This window comes from Grus americana, chromosome 1 (assembly GCF_028858705.1).
Source record: "Grus americana isolate bGruAme1 chromosome 1, bGruAme1.mat, whole genome shotgun sequence".
In the NCBI taxonomy this organism is placed as follows: domain Eukaryota; kingdom Metazoa; phylum Chordata; class Aves; order Gruiformes; family Gruidae; genus Grus; species Grus americana.
The window spans coordinates 54,936,983-54,960,328 of record NC_072852.1 but is presented as its reverse complement, the minus strand read 5'-3'; the positions used below and the strand labels follow the sequence as shown (position 1 = coordinate 54,960,328).

The 23,346-nt window shown below is 49.4% G+C and overlaps 6 protein-coding genes across 6 annotated transcripts; 3 read left to right on the top strand and 3 right to left on the bottom strand.

Moving 5' to 3' along the window:
* The first annotated feature begins 5,419 nt into the window (after positions 1-5,419).
* On the top strand, positions 5,420-6,081 carry LOC129202074 (histone H4-like). Its single transcript, XM_054814114.1, has one exon. The coding sequence runs from the start codon at positions 5,435-5,437 to the stop codon at positions 6,023-6,025; it is 591 nt and encodes a 196-aa protein (XP_054670089.1). The 5' UTR covers positions 5,420-5,434; the 3' UTR covers positions 6,026-6,081.
* A 1,047-nt stretch (positions 6,082-7,128) lies between these two features.
* On the bottom strand, positions 7,129-7,563 carry LOC129202110 (histone H2A type 2-C). The gene has a single exon (XM_054814208.1). The coding sequence runs from the start codon at positions 7,546-7,548 to the stop codon at positions 7,159-7,161; it is 390 nt and encodes a 129-aa protein (XP_054670183.1). The 5' UTR covers positions 7,549-7,563; the 3' UTR covers positions 7,129-7,158.
* A 971-nt stretch (positions 7,564-8,534) lies between these two features.
* Positions 8,535-9,047, bottom strand: LOC129215255 (histone H3). The gene has a single exon (XM_054848054.1). The coding sequence runs from the start codon at positions 9,033-9,035 to the stop codon at positions 8,625-8,627; it is 411 nt and encodes a 136-aa protein (XP_054704029.1). The 5' UTR covers positions 9,036-9,047; the 3' UTR covers positions 8,535-8,624.
* Positions 9,048-10,441: 1,394 nt separating this feature from the next.
* LOC129215277 (histone H2A type 2-C) lies at positions 10,442-10,901 on the top strand. The gene has a single exon (XM_054848090.1). It carries the CDS (start codon positions 10,482-10,484, stop codon positions 10,869-10,871), a length of 390 nt encoding a protein of 129 aa, XP_054704065.1. The 5' UTR covers positions 10,442-10,481; the 3' UTR covers positions 10,872-10,901.
* A 1,047-nt stretch (positions 10,902-11,948) lies between these two features.
* Positions 11,949-12,334, bottom strand: LOC129215314 (histone H4). The gene has a single exon (XM_054848130.1). It carries the CDS (start codon positions 12,314-12,316, stop codon positions 12,005-12,007), a length of 312 nt encoding a protein of 103 aa, XP_054704105.1. The 5' UTR covers positions 12,317-12,334; the 3' UTR covers positions 11,949-12,004.
* A 6,074-nt stretch (positions 12,335-18,408) lies between these two features.
* Positions 18,409-19,421, top strand: LOC129215228 (histone H1.10-like). The gene has a single exon (XM_054848008.1). The coding sequence runs from the start codon at positions 18,447-18,449 to the stop codon at positions 19,128-19,130; it is 684 nt and encodes a 227-aa protein (XP_054703983.1). The 5' UTR covers positions 18,409-18,446; the 3' UTR covers positions 19,131-19,421.
* The last annotated feature ends 3,925 nt before the right edge of the window (positions 19,422-23,346 follow it).

Genomic DNA, 23,346 nt, shown 5'->3' with positions numbered 1-23,346 from the left:
AATAATCTTGGTTTAGGTATAGGATATTGTAGAAATACTTCATGAAGAAGGTGCCACTTAGACTCTGATATGCAGTTTGGCTTTCCCAATGACACTGGAGGGAGGCAGACTTCATTATTCATTAAAAGAGAAGGAGAATGATATCAGGATTTCCAGAGATGGTTTTGGGGAGAGGATCACTCTAATGTCTACTACATCTGAATGACTTCAATCCTTCCTCACCTCATGGGCACCCCAGCAGGCCACACTGAAACCTGAACAAGATTGCAATCTGAACCATGCAAGTCACTTCCCTTCAGATACCCAGATCTGTCCAACTTTTGCAGTTATCTATTAAGACCTCTTGGCATAAGCAGGGAGACACATGAACCCCAGTCAAGGGCTGGCACTGCACCTGAGAGCTATCAAACATTCCCATCTCCAGTTTAGGACCTGCCAGTACTTGTTCCTAAGAAAACGAGCTCTGGGTTATATTTAGATATATTTGCAATGATGAGAGGTGGCATGGTAGTTGTTCTTCTCAAGCAATTTTGTTATGAGGCATTAGTGTGAGAGCTAGCCACACAAATGTGGCTAATGGGCTGCTCTGCCTGCTGTAGGTGAGTGCTGTGGTCAGTCGTTCTTAGACAGCTGCAGGAAGTACAGCTGATATGCCTGTGCACCACAGCCCCTCTCCTTCCTTCTAGTGACAATTTCCAGAGAGATTTAGGTGAGAGGGCCTTTACATTTACTCTTGCGTACATGTTCCACAGGAAAGAGGTGTAAATACTCCCTGCAACCGTGATTACACTCATATTGCAGTGTTACACCCATGCCTTACTTGCCCTCAGTGACTTCATCCTTCATCTGAGTTACAAATGTAGTAACTCGTGTGATCAAACCAGCCAGCACAGTTTAACAGCTTTTAACCCTTAGCTAAGCAATTTTAAAGTGGTATCTACCAAACTACAAACTCGTTGCAGCTCAGCAAACAAGTCTCTGCCTACATAATGCTAATGCTGCTGCTGGTGGTGTTAAGACTCCTAAGTGTAATGAGGCCACACAAGGCCTTTTAAATCCGATGTATGGCTGAGCATCTATAGTGGGCAGGACAAATGGGGTAAGGCAACAGATGACTGTTCCGGTAGACTCAGCTACCTGGAATGTTGCACACTCCTCCCTGTACTCTTGGTTAAGGGTTGGGGCACCTATTGTGGCCTCCCTTCATCATTGCCATGGCATGTCATTTAGCAATTGAAAACCTATAGTCCAAAACCTGAATGGGTCCATCGTTAGGAGGCACTAGGAAGGATGCCTTTCCTGGGAAAGCAAAAAATCCCAGCAAAAACTCAAGGGGACAAAACCCTTCCCAGAATAGCTAATGAGGAAAAAAAAAATGCACTTGGTTCTATAATGTACAGGAGTTTACCAGGTTAACACATCTTTACTTTTCTCACACACAGGCAAAGAAAAGATCCTCACTGTCAGTCAGATATTAAAGAAACTGTCTTCTGGACCACCCTGGCATGCTTTGAATGTAGTCCTCAACCAGTGATTGAGGACCTCAGGCCCTGAGGCAAACTGTCCATGAAAGCTAAGCAACATTAATGGAAGCTCCATCAGCCACGGCTTCCCAAAGAAATCATATCCTCCTGAATAGACAGTACCTCTCTCTCACCTGCATTTAACGATGAATTCCACCAAGGGTGGGTGCCACCACAGTGTCCTTTCAGAGCAGCCTCTCCATCAGCACTGAAGCCTGGCTGCTCAGGGAAGCGAGCAGCCCACACAGAGCAATGCTGAGCAACCCAGTCTTCCTCCCCACAACATCCTGGCACTTCTGTGTGCTTTCTGCCCTCCACTCTTTCCTATTTGTGTGTCAATGCTCCCTGGCAATGCTGGTAAGAGGGAGGGAGCAATGTGACCAGTCTACATGCCCCCTCCAGCCAGAGTCATGTTTGGTACCTATGGAGTGACAAAGTGTCCTGGGGCACATAGTGCATTGCACAGCTGGCCTGCAATGTGCCATCTCTCTGGCTGGTGACACCCCAAGCAGTGATGTGATGGGCTTCCAGGTACCTTTGGGTTGGCAGGCAACCCATTTTTTTTGCCACACAGGCAGTGATGGTGGCACCCAGACACTGTGTAGGCTGGATAAGAGCCAAAGCACTGTGTCACACACCATGTGAAGGTGCTCTCATTAAGTGATGCTGCCTTGCCAGTTTTCCTCAGAAGTGTGGGGGTGAAGCAAGTACTGGCTCCAGATAAGGCTGTTTGTGCCATCTTTCCAGAGCAGGAGTATCGCAAGGTAGCAATTGGGTGCCAGCAATATAGTCTGTCTGTCTTCCCATAGAAGGGGGCAAAAAGGTTTTGAAGAGTTGTTCATTGCAAGGGTGCTGTGCTGTAGCTTGTGTTTTTTACAGTACCTGCTTTGCAGCTGTACAGTCCATGGGCTGGTGCCAGAGCTGCACTGTCCCTGGTTAGGATGTCATCCAGACTGCCAGGGGCACTGGAAGAGCAGGCTGGTGCCCAGATTTCCCCACAATATACAAATGAGGCCAATGAATCAGCACTCCTGCTATCAGACAGTTAGGAAGTCAGGAATCTTGCTTCACAGGCTTACAAGTGTATGTGTATACAGTGTGGGCACATTCAAGAAGAAAATATTTCACCTATTTTACCTGCAACTTGCTTTGTATGATCTGGTCCCAGAAAGAAGGATTGGCTTCCATAAGTGTATTAAGTCTAAATCTTGGTCTTCCTGACATAGTTTTTTGCCATTTTGGACACTGAAAATGCAATCAAGTTTTGGTTGATTAGTGCATGAAATAAAGAGTTAAATAACAAGTTTAACTTTTGTGTGCTGTTTGAGGTTAGTGGTTTGTAACATCTTACTTTTAATTGTGTGGTTAACAGGACTAGCACACAAGGCCAGCACTAAGTAGCTAGAAGCAGGGATCAGCCTGTGTCCAGCTATATAGAGATGATAAGTAAAGAGAAACTAGATGGTGTTTTGGGTTTACTCCAATTGCAATAGAAAACACCTACAAAAAAACCCCCATAATAGCCCAAATTACTGAAAGCTGTTGAGAAAAGGCCTGCTGATCAACGAGGTAAACATTTGAGTAATTCTGATATTAACTGTCCAGATCTAATGCATGTTCATTTATATAAATGTCTTCCCTGGGGGAAAAAAAAGAAAGAAAAAAAGAAAAAAAGAACCAAAACCTAAGTGGAGGCAAAGGTGTAATCTGTGCTTGTTTTATTAATTCTTTAGAAGAAAATAGGCCTTTATGTACTTGAGTACATGGAAAGGCTTTCAAGGGTTACCACTGTCAGTTACATCATTGGATGAGGACAAGAATGTTTGTTTGCATTTGGCACTAATGAAAAGAAAATATTCATACACTTGAAAAGTGTTCTGATTTAGGGTGGGGTTGGTTTGTTTTTTTTCGTTTTCGTTTTACAGTATATGCTTATTTTCCTAACACGGTAAATGGTCTTAGCTTTTCTTTTTTTTGGTCACCTTCTTCTCGCCAGGGTAGCAGGGTCACCTGGTTATGGTCAGTGTAGAAGGTGACACTAGCTCTATTGGGCTAGTATCTAGGACACACAGTCCATAAGTCTGAGACACGATAGAGGAAGACTACAAAATGTAGTAGTAGAACTTGTAAGTAGAACTTGTTTTTGCAGTTAGGAATATCGGCATGGATCCAGAGTGGGGAGAAATGAATGGGCAATATGAGTGGGATAGCCTTGAGATTGTGCTGCCCTTTAATTGCATTCTGGACAGAGACTTATGATCATAACACTGGAAGAACTGAATAATTCACAGGAAATTTCCACCTGGGCGAATATCCCAGCTGTGACAGAGGCCAGTAAAAAAAGAGTACAAGAACAATAACTGATACGTCATCAAAAATGATCTCTTAGGTCCTAGTGATTTGTAGGCCAGGGACTCACTGAGTCAGAGGGGATGTCTTTGAATTGGAGAGCCTTGAATGTATTTTTCTCCTGTGTGCTTATTGATTGTTTTCCCTGGACATAAGATCTCTCGTTTTTCATGCTTTAGGATGTGGCTTTAACATGACAAAGTATAAAAAGCTGAGGAATAGGTACAGTGGGAGTGGTAGATGGACAAATGGGTAATGGACACGTATGCTACATGCAGTGCATCCCTATCATAGAGGAAGATCTCATTTATATACAGTTAAGTGTCCTCATTGTGTGTGTTACAAAATGGTGCTGGAAAATATGCTTTCTGTGGTGTAGGTGAAGTGGGACAAAGCAGCAACCAGCAGAGAGGCTGAACTGAACTCCCTTTCTTGTAGCTGAAGAGAGGTGAAGAGAATATATTTGAAGCAGAGGGAATGACAAGTCATTTGAAAGAGCAAAAAAAAGAAATCAGCAGCCTTCAGGACCAGGCAGAGACATTCCTATATAAAATATCTGAGCTGAAAGATGCTGGGAAAGAATTACCTCACCGTTATATTTTTAGATCCCATCACTCACATAGCCCTTCCCTCCCAGAGTCACTATGACTGAGGCAGAACCAAATGACAACGTCAGCAAGACAAAGGGTTCACAAAGATCTCCCTGAGTCTTTCATCATGAAAGGATCTCCTCTGTCTCTGTGTGGATAATGATGTGCGTATTCAGCCATGATGAGCACTGGGAAATTCTCCATATTGGAATTATGCTAATCTCATAGCCCCAGTGGGCCCTGAGGTACAAAAAAGGAGGCCTGCAAGGATAGACAGCAGAAATGAGATATGGATTTAACAGTCATGATGACTGATTTTCAGTTGTGAAGTTGTACTAAAATAACAAAGAGAAATGGGAAAGAAAGAGTATCCATTCAGAATGATGTCAAGCCTTTGAAAACATGGAGGTACACATGCACATAGCTGATGTAGACATTTGTGTTCTGCATTTGACATACATGACTAATTTTCATCCAGCTAGTAGCAGTGATCTAAATGGAATCTTTTTGAATGTGACCAGCATTAAGTCTGGGACTTGATAAGAAGCAACACTCCAGACACAAGGCAGAAAATAAAGGGTCTTCTCCCGTTCTATGCTGAAAAAGCCCTTTGTGGAATTGCCATTGATTTTATAGTCCGAGAGTTAGGCACAGCCAGCTTCTAGAAAAACATGTGTGCTTCTTTCTGGTCTTAGGTGAACACATAGACATGATTTTCTGATGCTTCACAGCATAAGCCAAATACTAGCAGTAAAGGCCACAGAGATGACCTGTCAGTTCTTGAATTTAGCAGCCAGTTCTCAATCCTAGCATTGAGTCCCTGCGATGTGACCTCAGAACTACTGAGACACTGCCAGCATAACCATAACAACGGTCCGCGGGGGCCGCAAGGCCGCCTGCTCGCTGTGCAGTTGCACGCTCGGCCCCGGCAAAAGGAAGGTCTGCGCACCGTCGCCCCGCCCGGAGGGAAAGATGCCGGGGAACGGCGCTTCAGGGGCACCGGAGCGGAGGGAAGGCGAGCGAGGCGGGGACCGGAGCGGTGAAGGCGGCCGGGGCCCCGGGGAGGTGCCCGAGAGCGGCGAAGAGCGAAGGCTCCGCCTCGCCGCGCCCGCGGAGGGGGCGGAATCGCAGGCCCCGCCCCGGCCATCCGTGCCCGCCCCTGCTCCCAATCAGGTCGGCTCCCAACACATAAACAGCGCGGCGCAGCCGGCTGCAGCTCATCAGCGCAGGGCAAACAGCAGCGACAGCGTCATGTCTGGCAGAGGCAAGGGCGGGAAGGGGCTCGGCAAGGGGGGCGCCAAGCGCCACCGCAAGGTGCTGCGCGACAACATCCAGGGCATCACCAAGCCGGCCATCCGCCGCCTGGCTCGGCGCGGCGGCGTGAAGCGCATCTCGGGGCTCATCTACGAGGAGACGCGCGGCGTGCTGAAGGTCTTCCTGGAGAACGTGATCCGCGACGCCGTCACCTACACCGAGCACGCCAAGAGGAAGACGGTCACGGCCATGGACGTGGTCTACGCCCTCAAGCGCCAGGGACGCACCCTCTACGGCTTCGGCGGCTAAAGTCTTTTCGCTCCCGCACTATTTCCAAGAACCCAAAGGCTCTTTTAAGAGCCACCCACTTTCTTTTTCAAAAGAGCTGTGTCGCGCTGCTTGTGTTCTGGTAGTGTTTGCTACGTCTCTCCTGTTGCCTTCCGACTCCCCTTCTCCTTATTCTTCACCCGCGATTTTCTTGCTGCACCCGGACTGGCCAGCCTCGCATTGCGCCTCTGGGTCCCTCCCTACTGCCCTGCTGTTGTACCACCCCCCTTTTTCAGCCCTCCTGCTTCCTCTTTCTTTCTCGGGAGAGCTTGTTTGCTGAGGCCCTCCGCCCTGCAAGGCAGGCAGCGCGCGAGTTTGTGACTCTTCCCGAGGCAGTTGCCGATGCCAGGAAAGCCCGAAGGGCGAGCCGAAGCGCCTGCCTTCTCTTGGGTGAAAAAAAAACCGCGGGGCAAGGCCCCCCCCCAGCCCTCCCGGCTCAAAAAAAAGGCGGGGAGGGGGGCAAAACCCGTGTCTGTCCCGCCAAGTTTTCTATTCCAAGGTGGCGAGCTGTATTTTCCTCCTGCCCGCTCATGCCTGAAGGTGACTACTGACAGGGGCTTTGCTTCACCCGGCAGAACGCGGAAGACCTCGCTCTTGCGGTGGCGGCCTGGCAGCCTCTGCAGCCGGACCCCGTCTCCGGCCGCGAGCGGGTTAAGCGCCCTCCCTCTTTCCAGAAGCCCGTGCGGGGGACGATTGGCTCCGGGCGATTCCGCGCTCGGCAGATTCCGCGCTCCGCTCCCCGGGACCTCGCCTCAGCACAGCCCCCACCCCGGGCGCTGCCCCCCCCGGGGGAGCAGCACGACCCTCCGCTCACCCGCTACCGGACCGAAAGTGCGGGGCCCACGAGGAAACGCACGCTTCCCGGCAGCGCCCGAGTTCTCGGCATAGCTTAGGCCGGGGCGGCTACAGAGGCGACATACACACCCCACCACCCCCCCCGCCGCAAAACGAGCCAACCCTCTCTCCTCCTCTTCCCTCCCACGAGGAGGGCACGCAGACCGTTCCCCTACCACCCGGCTCAGTAGCGTCTCAAGCTCCTTCTCGAGTTTGTGGGTGGCTCTGAAAAGAGCCTTTGGGTTTCGCTTCTGTACTAGGGACGCTTCGCCGGGCCCGGTTTACTTGCTCTTGGCTTTGTGGCTCTCAGTCTTCTTGGGCAGCAGCACGGCCTGGATGTTGGGCAGCACCCCGCCCTGCGCGATAGTCACCTTGCCCAGCAGCTTGTTGAGCTCCTCGTCGTTGCGGATGGCCAGCTGCAGGTGCCGGGGGATGATGCGCGTCTTCTTGTTGTCGCGGGCCGCGTTGCCCGCCAGCTCCAGGATCTCGGCCGTCAGGTACTCCAGCACGGCCGCCAGGTACACCGGGGCGCCGGCGCCCACCCGCTCCGCGTAGTTGCCCTTGCGCAGCAGGCGGTGCACGCGGCCCACGGGGAACTGCAGCCCGGCCCGCGACGAGCGCGACTTGGCCTTGGCGCGCGCCTTCCCGCCCTGCTTCCCGCGGCCAGACATGGTCGGTCGGTCGCTCGCTCGCTCAGCGATAAACTCCCGCTGCTATAGGGAAAAGAGCAGGTGAGTTACCCGCGCCCTGAGGCCCGCCCTTATATCCCTTCCCTTCGCGCGGCCGCCGGCTCCTGATAGGCCGACGCGCCTATCGGGGAACGCGCACCCAATGGCGGAGCGAATCTCGTTCTGACCAATAGCGAGGGCCACAGCTCTGAAGGTCTCCGCCCGCGCTCTCGAGACGGCCAATGACCAGGCGGGAGGGGCGGGCTTCAGCAGACGGCTCCGCCCGGACGGATTCGTCGGTCCCGCCGCCGCAGCCCGGACCCGCGGGCACCGCGCCGACCCTTTTTTGCTTCTGGCTCCCTTTTCTTTCTTCTTTCTTCTTTCTCTCTCTTTTATTTTATATTTTTTATTTTTTTAATTTTATTTTAATAAATTGTTTTAAAGCAGCTGGCTCGGCAAAGTGCGGGCTGGGGGCGGAGGGCGGGGTTGAGGAGGAAGAGAGGGGCGGCGTGGCTGTGTCAGTGAGCGGGAGCACAGAGGGGGGTTACCGGGAGAGGGGAAAGGCGGTGCACCTCCCCACCTTGTTTCACGCTGCATCGTTTCCCCGCGGGAAGGTTTCGCCCCTTTCTAACACCGGGCCACCCCAAAGCCTTACGACCTTCCAAAACTGTAACACGCTTCCTTGCATCGGAAAACCACCACAGCTCGCTCCCTTCTGTTTCCCCCGAAGGCACAGCGGGACGCTGTAATTAAACACGGCCCCTGCGCTCACTGCCTGAGCACTGCCAAAACTTCAGTTTAATTACTATAGTCATCCTCTGGTCCCTATTTTCTTACTACAGTTGTATCTATGTGCTGGTAATAGGGACTAAAAGGGGTGGGTCTTTTCCATTATTCTATTTGTTTTTCATTATTTGTTACATATGTATGCTTCAATACTGTATTTTAGTAAAAATTTGTAAGGTAATATAAGCAGTAAAAAAATGTGTCACAGCTCCTTTTATTGTGTATGGAGTGGCTCTTAAAAGAGCCTTTGTGTTGGTCAAAATATTTTCTCAAAATACACGTACTAAACTGGTTTATGCACGCTCACCGCGGATGCGGCGGGCCAGCTGGATGTCCTTGGGCATGATGGTGACGCGCTTGGCGTGGATGGCGCAGAGGTTGGTGTCCTCGAAGAGCCCCACCAGGTAGGCCTCGCTCGCCTCCTGCAGCGCCATCACGGCCGAGCTCTGGAAGCGCAGGTCGGTCTTGAAGTCCTGCGCGATCTCGCGCACCAGGCGCTGGAAGGGCAGCTTGCGGATCAGCAGCTCCGTCGACTTCTGGTAGCGCCGGATCTCGCGCAGCGCCACCGTGCCGGGCCGGTAGCGGTGCGGCTTCTTCACGCCGCCCGTGGCCGGCGCGCTCTTGCGGGCCGCCTTGGTGGCCAGCTGCTTGCGGGGCGCCTTCCCGCCCGTCGACTTACGCGCCGTCTGCTTCGTACGTGCCATCGCTCTGAAGCAAAGAGCCTAGAGAGCAACAGATGAACTAACATCCTGGGGCTAGTCGGGGAGTATATATAGCACTGGTCCCTTCTCTGATAGGCGGATGGGTTCATGCTGAGTCCTATTGGTGTATTCAAAGTTTAAAAATCCCGCCACTGGCAGGTAACGCCTATCCTTTTTCGTCTTTGTTCTTGCTGTACACTGTGTGTCGCGTAAAGAAGCCATTCTTTGACCACTGTATATTTTTTCCATTTCCGGAAACCCTTCATATGTTATTGATTTTTAATTTTTTTGACATTGTGTGAGTTAATAATTAAGACTTCTTTTTAAAAAAATATTTTTCTTTGTGCAATTTTTTTTTCTTTTTTGGTATGGATATTTCCATGCGGAGTTAATAAGGATAAAATTTCTCTGGATTTTTTATTTACATATGTGGAAATATTACAGAAACATACAGAATATAAAAAGAGAACAAACGAGAAAAAAGATGGCAGTTGAAAGAAAATAAGAGATTGAAAACAATAACGAAAAATGCAATATAATAAAATATGTTTAATAAAATAATGGAAAAGACCCACCCCTTTTAGTCCCTATTACCAGCACATGGATACAACTGTAGTAAGAAAATAGGGACCAGAGGATGACTATAGTAATTAAACTGAAGTTTTGGCAGTGCTCAGGCAGTGAGCGCAGGGGCCGTGTTTAATTACAGCGTCCCGCTGTGCCTTCGGGGGAAACAGAAGGGAGCGAGCTGTGGTGGTTTTCCGATGCAAGGAAGCGTGTTACAGTTTTGGAAGGTCGTAAGGCTTTGGGGTGGCCCGGTGTTAGAAAGGGGCGAAACCTTCCCGCGGGGAAACGATGCAGCGTGAAACAAGGTGGGGAGGTGCACCGCCTTTCCCCTCTCCCGGTAACCCCCCTCTGTGCTCCCGCTCACTGACACAGCCACGCCGCCCCTCTCTTCCTCCTCAACCCCGCCCTCCGCCCCCAGCCCGCACTTTGCCGAGCCAGCTGCTTTAAAACAATTTATTAAAATAAAATTAAAAAAATAAAAAATATAAAATAAAAGAGAGAGAAAGAAGAAAGAAGAAAGAAAAGGGAGCCAGAAGCAAAAAAGGGTCGGCGCGGTGCCCGCGGGTCCGGGCTGCGGCGGCGGGACCGACGAATCCGTCCGGGCGGAGCCGTCTGCTGAAGCCCGCCCCTCCCGCCTGGTCATTGGCCGTCTCGAGAGCGCGGGCGGAGACCTTCAGAGCTGTGGCCCTCGCTATTGGTCAGAACGAGATTCGCTCCGCCATTGGGTGCGCGTTCCCCGATAGGCGCGTCGGCCTATCAGGAGCCGGCGGCCGCGCGAAGGGAAGGGATATAAGGGCGGGCCTCAGGGCGCGGGTAACTCACCTGCTCTTTTCCCTATAGCAGCGGGAGTTTATCGCTGAGCGAGCGACCGACCGACCGACCATGTCTGGCCGCGGGAAGCAGGGCGGGAAGGCGCGCGCCAAGGCCAAGTCGCGCTCGTCGCGGGCCGGGCTGCAGTTCCCCGTGGGCCGCGTGCACCGCCTGCTGCGCAAGGGCAACTACGCGGAGCGGGTGGGCGCCGGCGCCCCGGTGTACCTGGCGGCCGTGCTGGAGTACCTGACGGCCGAGATCCTGGAGCTGGCGGGCAACGCGGCCCGCGACAACAAGAAGACGCGCATCATCCCCCGGCACCTGCAGCTGGCCATCCGCAACGACGAGGAGCTCAACAAGCTGCTGGGCAAGGTGACTATCGCGCAGGGCGGGGTGCTGCCCAACATCCAGGCCGTGCTGCTGCCCAAGAAGACTGAGAGCCACAAAGCCAAGAGCAAGTAAACCGGGCCCGGCGAAGCGTCCCTAGTACAGAAGCGAAACCCAAAGGCTCTTTTCAGAGCCACCCACAAACTCGAGAAGGAGCTTGAGACGCTACTGAGCCGGGTGGTAGGGGAACGGTCTGCGTGCCCTCCTCGTGGGAGGGAAGAGGAGGAGAGAGGGTTGGCTCGTTTTGCGGCGGGGGGGGTGGTGGGGTGTGTATGTCGCCTCTGTAGCCGCCCCGGCCTAAGCTATGCCGAGAACTCGGGCGCTGCCGGGAAGCGTGCGTTTCCTCGTGGGCCCCGCACTTTCGGTCCGGTAGCGGGTGAGCGGAGGGTCGTGCTGCTCCCCCGGGGGGGGCAGCGCCCGGGGTGGGGGCTGTGCTGAGGCGAGGTCCCGGGGAGCGGAGCGCGGAATCTGCCGAGCGCGGAATCGCCCGGAGCCAATCGTCCCCCGCACGGGCTTCTGGAAAGAGGGAGGGCGCTTAACCCGCTCGCGGCCGGAGACGGGGTCCGGCTGCAGAGGCTGCCAGGCCGCCACCGCAAGAGCGAGGTCTTCCGCGTTCTGCCGGGTGAAGCAAAGCCCCTGTCAGTAGTCACCTTCAGGCATGAGCGGGCAGGAGGAAAATACAGCTCGCCACCTTGGAATAGAAAACTTGGCGGGACAGACACGGGTTTTGCCCCCCTCCCCGCCTTTTTTTTGAGCCGGGAGGGCTGGGGGGGGGCCTTGCCCCGCGGTTTTTTTTTCACCCAAGAGAAGGCAGGCGCTTCGGCTCGCCCTTCGGGCTTTCCTGGCATCGGCAACTGCCTCGGGAAGAGTCACAAACTCGCGCGCTGCCTGCCTTGCAGGGCGGAGGGCCTCAGCAAACAAGCTCTCCCGAGAAAGAAAGAGGAAGCAGGAGGGCTGAAAAAGGGGGGTGGTACAACAGCAGGGCAGTAGGGAGGGACCCAGAGGCGCAATGCGAGGCTGGCCAGTCCGGGTGCAGCAAGAAAATCGCGGGTGAAGAATAAGGAGAAGGGGAGTCGGAAGGCAACAGGAGAGACGTAGCAAACACTACCAGAACACAAGCAGCGCGACACAGCTCTTTTGAAAAAGAAAGTGGGTGGCTCTTAAAAGAGCCTTTGGGTTCTTGGAAATAGTGCGGGAGCGAAAAGACTTTAGCCGCCGAAGCCGTAGAGGGTGCGTCCCTGGCGCTTGAGGGCGTAGACCACGTCCATGGCCGTGACCGTCTTCCTCTTGGCGTGCTCGGTGTAGGTGACGGCGTCGCGGATCACGTTCTCCAGGAAGACCTTCAGCACGCCGCGCGTCTCCTCGTAGATGAGCCCCGAGATGCGCTTCACGCCGCCGCGCCGAGCCAGGCGGCGGATGGCCGGCTTGGTGATGCCCTGGATGTTGTCGCGCAGCACCTTGCGGTGGCGCTTGGCGCCCCCCTTGCCGAGCCCCTTCCCGCCCTTGCCTCTGCCAGACATGACGCTGTCGCTGCTGTTTGCCCTGCGCTGATGAGCTGCAGCCGGCTGCGCCGCGCTGTTTATGTGTTGGGAGCCGACCTGATTGGGAGCAGGGGCGGGCACGGATGGCCGGGGCGGGGCCTGCGATTCCGCCCCCTCCGCGGGCGCGGCGAGGCGGAGCCTTCGCTCTTCGCCGCTCTCGGGCACCTCCCCGGGGCCCCGGCCGCCTTCACCGCTCCGGTCCCCGCCTCGCTCGCCTTCCCTCCGCTCCGGTGCCCCTGAAGCGCCGTTCCCCGGCATCTTTCCCTCCGGGCGGGGCGACGGTGCGCAGACCTTCCTTTTGCCGGGGCCGAGCACGCCACCGCGGCCGCCTCGCTCTGGAGCCGGCTGTGCTCTGTCCTAAGTGCTTCGGTGCCCAGCGGCCCAGCGGGCCCGTGCGCCTGGAATCGGCGGTTATGCGGCCCTGGCGGACCTTTCGAGCGGGTTGGAGCAGCTCTCGCCCGGCACAGCTGTGCCGAAAAGGGTTGGGAGTTACTTTCCTTGATTCGCTTGTCTTATTTTCTCCTGCCATCTACTGGACATCATTTCATTTTCTTCAAATTTTTTGTTATTACTTTTTCGACAAGTTTGCATAAGTGTTCGGAGCATCTATTGATCTGTCCATTATTGCTGTTTTTTTAATGTTATTAATATTTTGAATATTACGGTATTGCTATACGTGCAGCACATCTTTATCCTTCCCATATCGATGTTTGTGTATTAATTACCCTGTCAGTTTACGAGTACTAAGTATTTCCAAGAAAGGGTGCAGATCTTACGGGTTTGTATTGTGCATAGCCCTAAATCCTTGAACTCTTAATTTCTACTTCTTTTGATGCTGGGAACGGTACACAGGGAATGAACATGACAGTACGTTATAAACCACGTGAAACAGGTAGAGTTTATAGTGAATATGATCGTCAGAAAGAATATGTCGAGGGTTTTTTTCCTTTCTCCCATTTGCCTTTTTTAGATATGGATTTGGGGCCTACATATGCCCTGGAACTCTTTTAAATAGCATTATATATGAAAAGATATATATATTGCCTAGAAGACAACGGACAATTGTTAATAATTTATAAAGCAATAGGTAAACTATTACAAATATAGTTTTAAGTATCTGTGAAGATTCTGAAAGCAGTTCTTACATCTTTTTTTCTTAATTATGTTCACTGATCTTTTAGCTTATCTCCATTTAATTTGTTGTCACAATTTTCTTCTTAGCTTCTTATCATCACAAATCATCAACCTTGAGACCACAGTTTGTTCGTTTGGGTTTTGGGGGGTTTATTTTGTTCTTTTTTCAGAAAATCAGCACAAAAATATTTTTATATGCAGATTAAATTCTGGTTTATATGTTACAAACACAAAGTTGACCTCTTTGTATGTCATCAGTGAGGGTGAGCATTGAAGATGTGAAATGTGAGCATAACAGCTGTAAACTGAATTTTAGTTAGGGTTTAGACTGTTGGAACACACTGAATTTGGTGGCTTTAATCATGAATTCCAAGCGCCAAAACCAGGGTGGAAGGTCTCTTGACAGCTTTGCTTCCTTCTACTGTCAGTTTGCAGCCATTTGGTTATACATAAATCGTTCTCTTGGGTTATGTAAGGCTCAGTTAAAAGATTCATCACCGTGGTATTAAAGGACAAGAGGAGGTTCAAAAATTAAAGGAGGGATGCAAGAATGTTAGACTCTCTTTTAGCAGAAGAGGCAATCAACATTTTATGTTAGCACAATAGAAAGTGATAGGAAAAAAAGCCATGTTATGTTTTTATGTTACAAAGTTTTCTTTTTTCTTTTTTCCTTTTTTTTTTTTAAATGTTAAAACTACAGCATAGATTTAATAGGGTTTGAGGCAGGCAGAGACATGTTCCTTTCAGTGTAGAAATACCTAGAGATTGGTCTGAAGTAGCCCCCAGAACTTGGGCTGTTACACAGTAATAGGAATTAGGCTAACTAGTGTCAATGAAGTTGGGGAACACTATGTACTGCTTTTGCCATATGGAGGAAAATAAAAAAAATTCCAAGTGCATTAGGAGTTTCACAAATATCCTTGACTTCCCTCTCTACTATACCAAAGCTTTTTCTGCTTGTGCCATATCTGGAGTTTCCAAAGGGCAACAACTGCCAGTTGCCTGTGGTCAAGAAGGCCCCATTCACATCTTAACCCTGCAATTTTGGAAAAAGCTCTAATATGATTTTTAGAAAAACACTGTGGTTCACCTCATTCTTCAATGGTCTTTTGGTACTCTCTGGAAAATGATTCTTCCTAACCCATACTTATTATTAGATCTATACTGTTGACAAAGTGTAAATCGTTCCTTATCATTCTCATCCTTGTGCCACTAAGCCAGCTCCAGCAGCACGTTACGTCTAATCCGTGTCAGAAACAGCTCTTGTTCCACATGAGAGAAAAAGAAAAATGAAAAGTTCCAGTCCATTGGAGCTTCTGCATGCTGAGCAGCTGGGTTTCTGTCCTCTCAAGAGTGTTAGGGTACAAAGGCTGGATGATAGAGAAGTAGTTTTCATCTGTATTTGAATGGTGCTTATGTGATTAAAAAAATGGTTCCCTTTCCTGAAAACGAGGCATGTTCTGGGGGGGGGACGGGACGGGGACAGGACACAAAAACAAACAAACAAAAAAACACCAAAAAACCCACAAACAGATGTCTTTCAAATGTGGAATACAGACTCTTCTGAACATTTTGTAGTACATATCTCAGCATGAGCTATGGCCTATATCCAGAAATCTGTCAGAAGAATAAAATACAAAAAATCCAAGGGCCTCACCATTGTGAAAACTGCAATTCACGGTGAACAAATTGGCTGCTGTTCATTTGTGCATGGTGGTAATGAAAATATTGCACCAACATTTATTATAGTACATTTTAAATTTCCTAGTAATTCAGGAAAATTAATGTCAGTAGGCACAGAGGGAAACAAGAGGACCCTATGACTCGTTTAAGCAAAAGGAAGCAAGGATTCTTGGTTTACTGACTATTAGGACATCTGTGGTTAGCATTAGTTTTGAAAAAGAGGATTAAAACACAGGGCAACAATCATTTAGTACTACCTACCCTGATCTTCCTTGAAATAAGAGCAAGGGTAAATGTCCAGTTTCAGTAAGCAATCTAGATAAGGTTGAATTGGTCCAAAGTAGGTGTGGGGTTTTGATGTAGAACCTGAACCCATCACAGACTCTTGTCAATGTTTTTTTTCCCAGTTTCCTCTTAAAGAAATTCTGGGCAGAATCACTCCATAGGCCTGTGTTAGTTCATAAAAGTGTTTATTTCCTGGAAAGAAAGAAACAGCATTTTAGTGAAATATTTCAGTATTTTTATTGACACTTGCTGATTCTAAAAATGAAGGGAAGGTGGATGGAGCGGTGATACCCAAATACAACTTCTACCTGAAGAAATAATGGAATATTAAAGCCTGTGGAAGCCTTCCTGCTGTATCTATGTAACTGCACCAAGTTCCTGTGTTGAGCACATGCCCTCTGTTTTGTGTCATATTCTACAGTGGCTGAAAAATTGAATTTTAGTCTACAGTGGCTGAGAAATTAAAATCCACTTACTGGATTGCAATCCAAAGACTTGTATAGTTCTACAATATTATTCTTGAACATCCAAAAGCAAAACATAACAGAATAAAAGAACCAGAGGGAGGCAAATGATCTGCAAGTTGCTTCACCATTCAAGTCTGTCCTTCCTGTCTTCTGGTTCATGCCCATCTTTGAATTGACCTACATTGTAGGGGATCATAATGTTGTTTTCCGATGAGAACCCACAGCCTGATAGTATCAATCTCTCTTTTTTTGGTTACAAATCTCTCGCATAGTGGATGTGGATAATCTTCAATGAACAGAAATATTTTTTACATGGAGCAATGACAGGTTTGAGAGATCGGAATCAAATCTCTAAACACTTTCCAGTTTCCAAGTAAGTCAAGATACAATCATGAGAATGAAAGCAAAAAAACCCGAATGCTCTGTTTCTATTTCCAGGAATCTCAGAGTCCGTTTCTGTCTTAAAGAATTTGGGAGAAATAAAAACATTACTAGGAATCTTTCAAAGACCGATAAGGATGACAATATTCACCTTTATTATACGACTCCAGCGAATTTATTGAAAGCTGCCATTAAATGTGAATAGCTTGAAACAAACAAACCATTCATACACAGAGATCAATGGACTGGAGAGTTACAAAATCATATCTCCACTGTCTCTGGGAGGACTTGAAATCTCCGTTCTTTCTTACTATGGAGTCACTACTAATAGTTTAGAAAAAAATCTTTTCATTAGAGTGTCAGCAGTTCTGATACAGTGTTTGGTCATGTCACTGAGGACCTTAATCCTCCCCCATTATTGGAAATAACCATCAGATTAAATGGGTATTAAAATTAGTTTCCAATTTCTGTGTTTAATCAATACACAATGCACAGTTCTGCAGTCTCACACTTTGTAGTTCCGTCGTGCTGGTTATCGCAGCCAAACCATGTATTCACCTTTGTCTTACAGGTTGAAATGATTCGCTGGGAGACCTCACAAAGCTGTATTTCTTCCTACATTTCACCTCCAAAAAGAGAAAAAACCCGGTATGTTAAATTACTAGAATAACTCTAGTCCTTGCTTTGATTGTATCCCTTTAGCATTTTCAGTTAAACACGCGTAATCAGAAAATAATATGACATTTCTCGAATGCCATATGAATATTCAAGTCAGCGTATTTGTATATTTTCACAGTCCCAGGTAGCGGGAACTCTACGTTGTACCCTTATTCCATTCACCCTGTTACACTTTCTTTTAGCTCTGAATTAAAAAAACCCCGTTTTTATGAGGTGATGATAGCCTGGTATCTAGCGTGTGAAGCACAGTATTATTACAGGCAGAATGTTAATTGTTTTGTATTAAAAAGAACGTAACATGCAATTGAAAACAAAGGAATAAAGTGAGAATTCATCTATTGGTTGGAATATGGAGCTGCCACTGACCCAGGGAAGGAACCCTCTTGAAAAGGTGTAAATTCTTATCTTACTTCTGAAAGGAGCAAAGCGGTGATTCACCAGATGCTGTTATCAAAACAAAACACTTACAGCATCAACATTCATTCATTAGAACAGAGAAATCAGTTTTGCATAAGCACTTTTTATGATTACCAACCATACCCTTAAAGGACCGAATTTTCAGCTTTAACTCCCCGTCCATTTCAGATTTCATTACACCCCAGATTCTATTCGCCAATCAATTTTAGCAAGTCGCGATGCAAATACAAGCACTTCTATACGTTTTAAGACTAAAAGCAGATTATATTGCAATTGCAACTATTCTGACTCCTGAATTTAACAAACGAAAGCCACTTCGTTAAGGTTACATCGAAAGCACAATGACAGGAACATCAGACTTCAGAGGGGCACGTCGGTGCTTTGTTCCACTGCAATTCCTAAGCAGAGGTAAGGTAACATCGGGTTTCGTATGTGTTGCTAAAGCACAAACGTCTCCCCAAAAGGCATTAGCTAAGATACCGTGGTCTCCGAAGGGACAGTGAGTGGGTTTATGTGATTTCGGAGGGAAGCGGCTCGGCCGAAGGAGCCACCTCTCCATCCGCGTCCGGGACGACGGGGCGAAGCTGTGTTACTTCCTCGACTTTAATATCAATTTACCCTGATTCTGACCGTTCAAGCCACTTTGGTTTTTGCCCTACTCTGGAGAGGACCTTCTAAAGCACAATGTTTCACGCCGGCTGCCCCTATTTAGCCGATAGTCTAATTTTAATTTAAAAGATAAAACGAAAGTTTCCCTCTCCCGAGGTCTCTGAGGCTCCACGCCGCGGAGTTTCTGGGGTCGCTTTTCCCTCATTCCTGTTCCTTCCAACGGGAATCTCCGTTAGCTGGTAGGACAGGCCCCCCCCTCGCCTCACGGGAAGAAACGGGGTGCATCGGCGGTAGATTTCGGGAGGAAAAAGCCTGTTTTGGACCGGGAAGAAACACAACGGGAGCGGCGGCGGGCGGCGGGGCGGGGCGCACCAATCAGCGCGCGCGGCGCTGCTATAAAAGGGGGCGGCGGGGCCGGTATCGCTATTGTTCGTGCTGACTTCGCAGAAAGCGACATGGCTGAGACCGCTCCGGTCGCCGCGCCCGATGTTGCCGCCGCCGCCCCTCCGGCCCCGGCCAAGACTACCGCCGCCAAGAAGCCGAAGAAAGCGGCGGGCGGCTCCAAAGCCCGCAAGCCCGCGGGCCCCAGCGTCACCGAGCTGATCACCAAGGCCGTGTCCGCCTCCAAGGAGCGCAAGGGGCTCTCCCTCGCCGCGCTCAAGAAGGCGCTGGCCGCCGGCGGCTACGATGTTGAAAAGAGCAACAGCCGCATCAAGCTGGGGCTCAAGAGCCTCGTCAGCAAGGGCACCCTGGTGCAGACCAAGGGTACCGGCGCCTCCGGCTCTTTCCGCCTCAACAAGAAGCCCGGGGAAGTGAAGGAAAAAGCCCCCAAGAAGCGGGCGGCCGCAGCCAAGCCCAAGAAGCCGGCAGCTAAGAAGCCCGCCAGCGCCGCCAAGAAGCCTAAGAAGGCTGTGACAGCGAAGAAGAGCCCCAAGAAAGCGAAGAAGCCGGCGGCCGCGGCGGCCAAGAAAGCGGCCAAGAGCCCCAAGAAGGCGACTAAGGCTGCCAAGCCCAAGAAAGCGGCGGCGGCAGCGAAGAGCCCGGCCAAGGCAAAGGCTGTGAAGCCGAAAGCAGCCAAGCCCAAGGCGGCCAAGCCCAAAGCGGCCAAGGCGAAGAAGGCGGCGCCCAAGAAGAAATAAATGATCCTCAAAAAAACTTCGTCTGCCTTGCAGATAAGCCCAACGGCTCTTTTAAGAGCCACCCAAGCTTTCCTGAAAAGAGCTGAAACGCTTTTCTTTTTTTTTTAATGTCTCTAGTCTGTATGTGCGCGTGCAGTATTAACTACCCTGCTTCGGCGCTGCTCTTGTGTAAGGTCGATCCCGTAACAGCACAAACTTCCGCACTCTTGTAACCCACAAGTGCTGGGTAGCACCGCAGCAGTGTTCACCGCAGTACGGCTCGTTTCGGCACACTCCCGGGGGCGTGGGTGCAAATAGCTTTCCATTAGCCGTAATAAATCGGTGTGAAGCCAAAATCCCCGTGGAAGGTGGGCAGCGCGCACGGCACCCCGGCTTTTGGGGTGGTGAGGGGCGTGAGTGCCGCGGTTCCCTGTAGTTTCTCTCCGATCAGCGGGGGGGGGGGGGCGGACGACGGACGGACGAACGAAAAGCCGCGCTCGGAATCGCTCCCGCCCGCCCCCCGGAGCTCCACCGATTTCGAAAAGCCCGCGCTGGGCAGAGATTGGCCGCGACTCTCGGGCTTTTCTGGTGCACAGCAGTTTTCGGGTTAAAACAGACGGGGTTTTCCACTCGGCGGAAGAGGCTTATGAACTTCCTGGGTACGTGCTCGCCTCACCTCCTATGGGGCTTTTTCACTCCCACTCCATTTCTGTCCCTTCCCTGGAAATCGTAGGGACAGCGGGGTCCGAGAGGCAGCGGGTGTTTCTAGCTGCCTTTTGAGCAATCCTTGGTGCTGCCCGCCGGTCCTCGACTTCGGTGCTGAACCTCTTGCGCCTTGGAGCTGCCGGGGTCGTTCTTTGCCGTGAGCTCATTTCTGCAAAGGAAACGCTCGGAGGCAGCGCTGGTGCGCGGTAGGAACCCACGGGGGGTCAGAGACTCCCGTGGGTATTCCCCCGCCTGTCCTCCAGCCCGGCGGCCGCCTCCTTTTCCTGGTGACTCGACCGTGCCCTCCTTCCGTCGCCCTTACCGCACTCAAGCGATGCCCTTCGCCCCGCTGAGCTCACAGTGCTGGTACCACCGCTTCCCCAGCGGGCAGGAAAACGGGGAATTTCGTGGAATTACCTGCTTGGCTCTCAATAAAAGAGGGCTGATCTCAAGTCCGTAGCTGTTAACTTCGTGTATCTGAAGGGATTACCCGGAAACGGGAGGAGAAATAGTGGGATCGTATTTCGCCGGTATTCGTGCTTTTCCAAAGACTGTCCACGTCTTAAATCCCTGTACTAAAAGGGAAATGAATGAAAACCAGAACCTCTGTTTTTAAGCCCTGTTCCTGAAACGCTATGCTTGCTCTTCCTCTGCATTACTTGTTAGGGTCATCCGACTTTTTGGTCCTTGCTCAGGTTTATTACCTCTTCCTCTATATAACATACAAATTTGCAAACACATCCCACTTTTTTTCTAAAACTATCGGGCCATATGCCTTCACCCTGACATCCTGAATTCCTGAGGTCACAGGCCTGTGCCCCTGTTTGGGATGGAGGTGTGCCTACCAGACTCTCGCAGTTACCATAAGCGAAGGGCGTTGGGAGTCACACCCACTAATTTTCAAAGGGTTTCACCCAACTAGGTGCACTGACTCGAGGAGAGTGTGATTTTTCCAGCTCTCTACAACTAGTTGGAAAGGAGTAGATTTGACTGGTTACAGTCAAAGAGCAGGTACGGCTGCTGTAGCAAATGAGATATTCATGCTTAATTTATTTCTTCACAGCTGAACCTGAAAAGGCAAAACCCAAACAGTTGCAGTAGCATGAGCAAAACTGTATCGCACACACCCCTGGAAATTGAATTGACCTTGGTGGGACCATCCTGGAATAAACATTTCGGCCTCTGAAATGAGTTGGGGTAATGACAGCAGTTCACTCTTGGCCTGTTGCAATTTACCCTCCCTGCTCACTTGGGGGAGGTGACAGGACACTTCTTTCCCTTTTCTGAGAGATAAGAGGGAAAACTCAAATTATTATAACTGTTTTTTTAAGAAAATTCAATTGGAGCAGTTAGCCACCTAGGATATTGCAGTAGCTGCGATTTAGAAGATTAGTACATCTCTGAACACAAGTGATGATGGAGAACACCAGCCCAAGTACAATGATATCAGTCTAAAATACCATTACAGGCAAAGACTACTCAGCTGTGGGTTCAGCTGAGTGGACTTTATAGCTGCGCAATAATGTAAGAGATTGTTCCACACTACAGAAAGGAAGTGTATGTGTATACAGGAACACTGAATGGACTAGCTATATAGGCTTCACTGGATATGCTGTCAAGTATAGGGACAAATTTAACGTCAGAACAAAAAAATCCTGTTGTCCTGGTTATATCCTAAGAAAAAAATCAGGGGATATTATTCTGCTGTCATGGTTCAACTTTCTAACTAACCTGCTGAGCTGAGATTGAAGTGTGTGATTTACGATTGCAGTGGAGAGGGAACACGTCTCACTTTATTGTATGACATCCTTTTCGGACATCTGGGCATTAATTTATTTTCTGAAACCTGTTATAATGCCTCATGAAACAGGGAAAAGAAGGAAAAGAGATGAGCTCTGTTCAATATCTGCCAAGATATGCCATGTGCCGAGATGAAGCTCTTCAGGGCAGCTTGAAAAGACTTGGATGTGCATTCGTAATGAAAAGTCAAAACTCAAAATGACTAAGAGGGCCTAGTGTTGTTTTGTTCTGTCATCTTGAAATGCTGGTGATCTATGCAGTTTCTGGATTTGGGTACATTTCTTGCAAGGAAGATCTTCCGTCATGCCTTTATCTCTGTCTCTCTTTTAGTTGAGTGTCCTCTTCTAAGAACCAATGAGCAGAAGCTTCTCGAGACAGTTCCTACCACATTCAGGGATTGTATTAATATCCCAAAATAAGATTCCAACAAGACTTTTAAATTATATCGCAGGATATTTCTGTTAAAGGAGTAGTTGCTGCCCGTGCAATCACACGCCATTCATGGTGTCGCACACACACGCACACTTATTCTTGGGCACGCTTCCTCCTTCTTCAGGCTCGACCCTAGGTTTCCCGCAGCACAGTCTCGGGCACTGGATTTTATAAAAGAATTAATTTAATTGAAAGGTGCAGCAGCAGGATCAGCCAGGGCTGGGTGCCTCCAAAGAGGTGGACCCAGAGCAAATAAATCCCAGGGCAATTCTACCCTTGGGTCCCACACACCTGCCTTTCACGCACTGTCCACACACCCTTTAGTCCAATGGTGATTTTTGGTCTGGGGTCTTCCTGCATTTAATTGGATTCTTCTCCTGTGTCCAGGCTGGCTCTTATCTTGTTGACTTGCAGTTTCCACAGTTTTCCCCGAAGGTTGGAGCCTCCTTATCATCTGGCTCACACTCCTTGTGCCCCTGCCCTTGCTGGTGGAACATGGAGAACTGAAGAGTCCCAGACTGGGAAAAACACTACCGAGACATCAGTGTGATATCAAAACACTTTCCCATACTAAAAGACTAAACACAGCTCTGTACTAGCTGTGTACTAGGAAAATTACTGAGATAAATACCTCTGTCGGGCCTAAAGGCTTCAGCAAATCTACCCACTCTTGCTAAGTAAAGCTAAGCAAACAGCACAAATCAGACCCTATTATATTCCTAAGTAATTTATTCTAATTAAAACCTACTTATTTGTGTTAAATGACTAATATCTCTCAACAATCTCTGTGGCAATGCAACATATATTTATACGGACTATGTCATGGCCCTAGCCTGGTCCACATTTTCTAAGTACTCAGACTAATACTTATTCTGAGATTAATATCTTAAATGCATGATATCTTAAATACATGATATCTTATATTTCTGCACTGCACGGACACTTCCCCATAGTATGGACTCTAAGGAACTTGAATACCACTGCCTGGAACACAAGCAATATGAAAAGCAGAGCTTTAGGATCTGAGGCACAAAACACATTTTGTCTTTTGTGAATAGCTCTGGGAACTGGATTGGAATCAGACTGCTCAGTGATTCTGTGCAACTATTTGACATGGAGAACTGAAATGCTGGTCGCCAAAGAGAAGGTGGCTTAACAGGAGGCAAAAAAGGGCCTATGTTTAGTGAGGGGCCATACTGAGATAGAAAAAACAAGTATCCACTTTTTTTTTTTTTAAATGCTGACTAAGCTGCTAAAAATAGGAGGAAAGTAAAAAAATGGGTTCAGAATTGCAAATTAT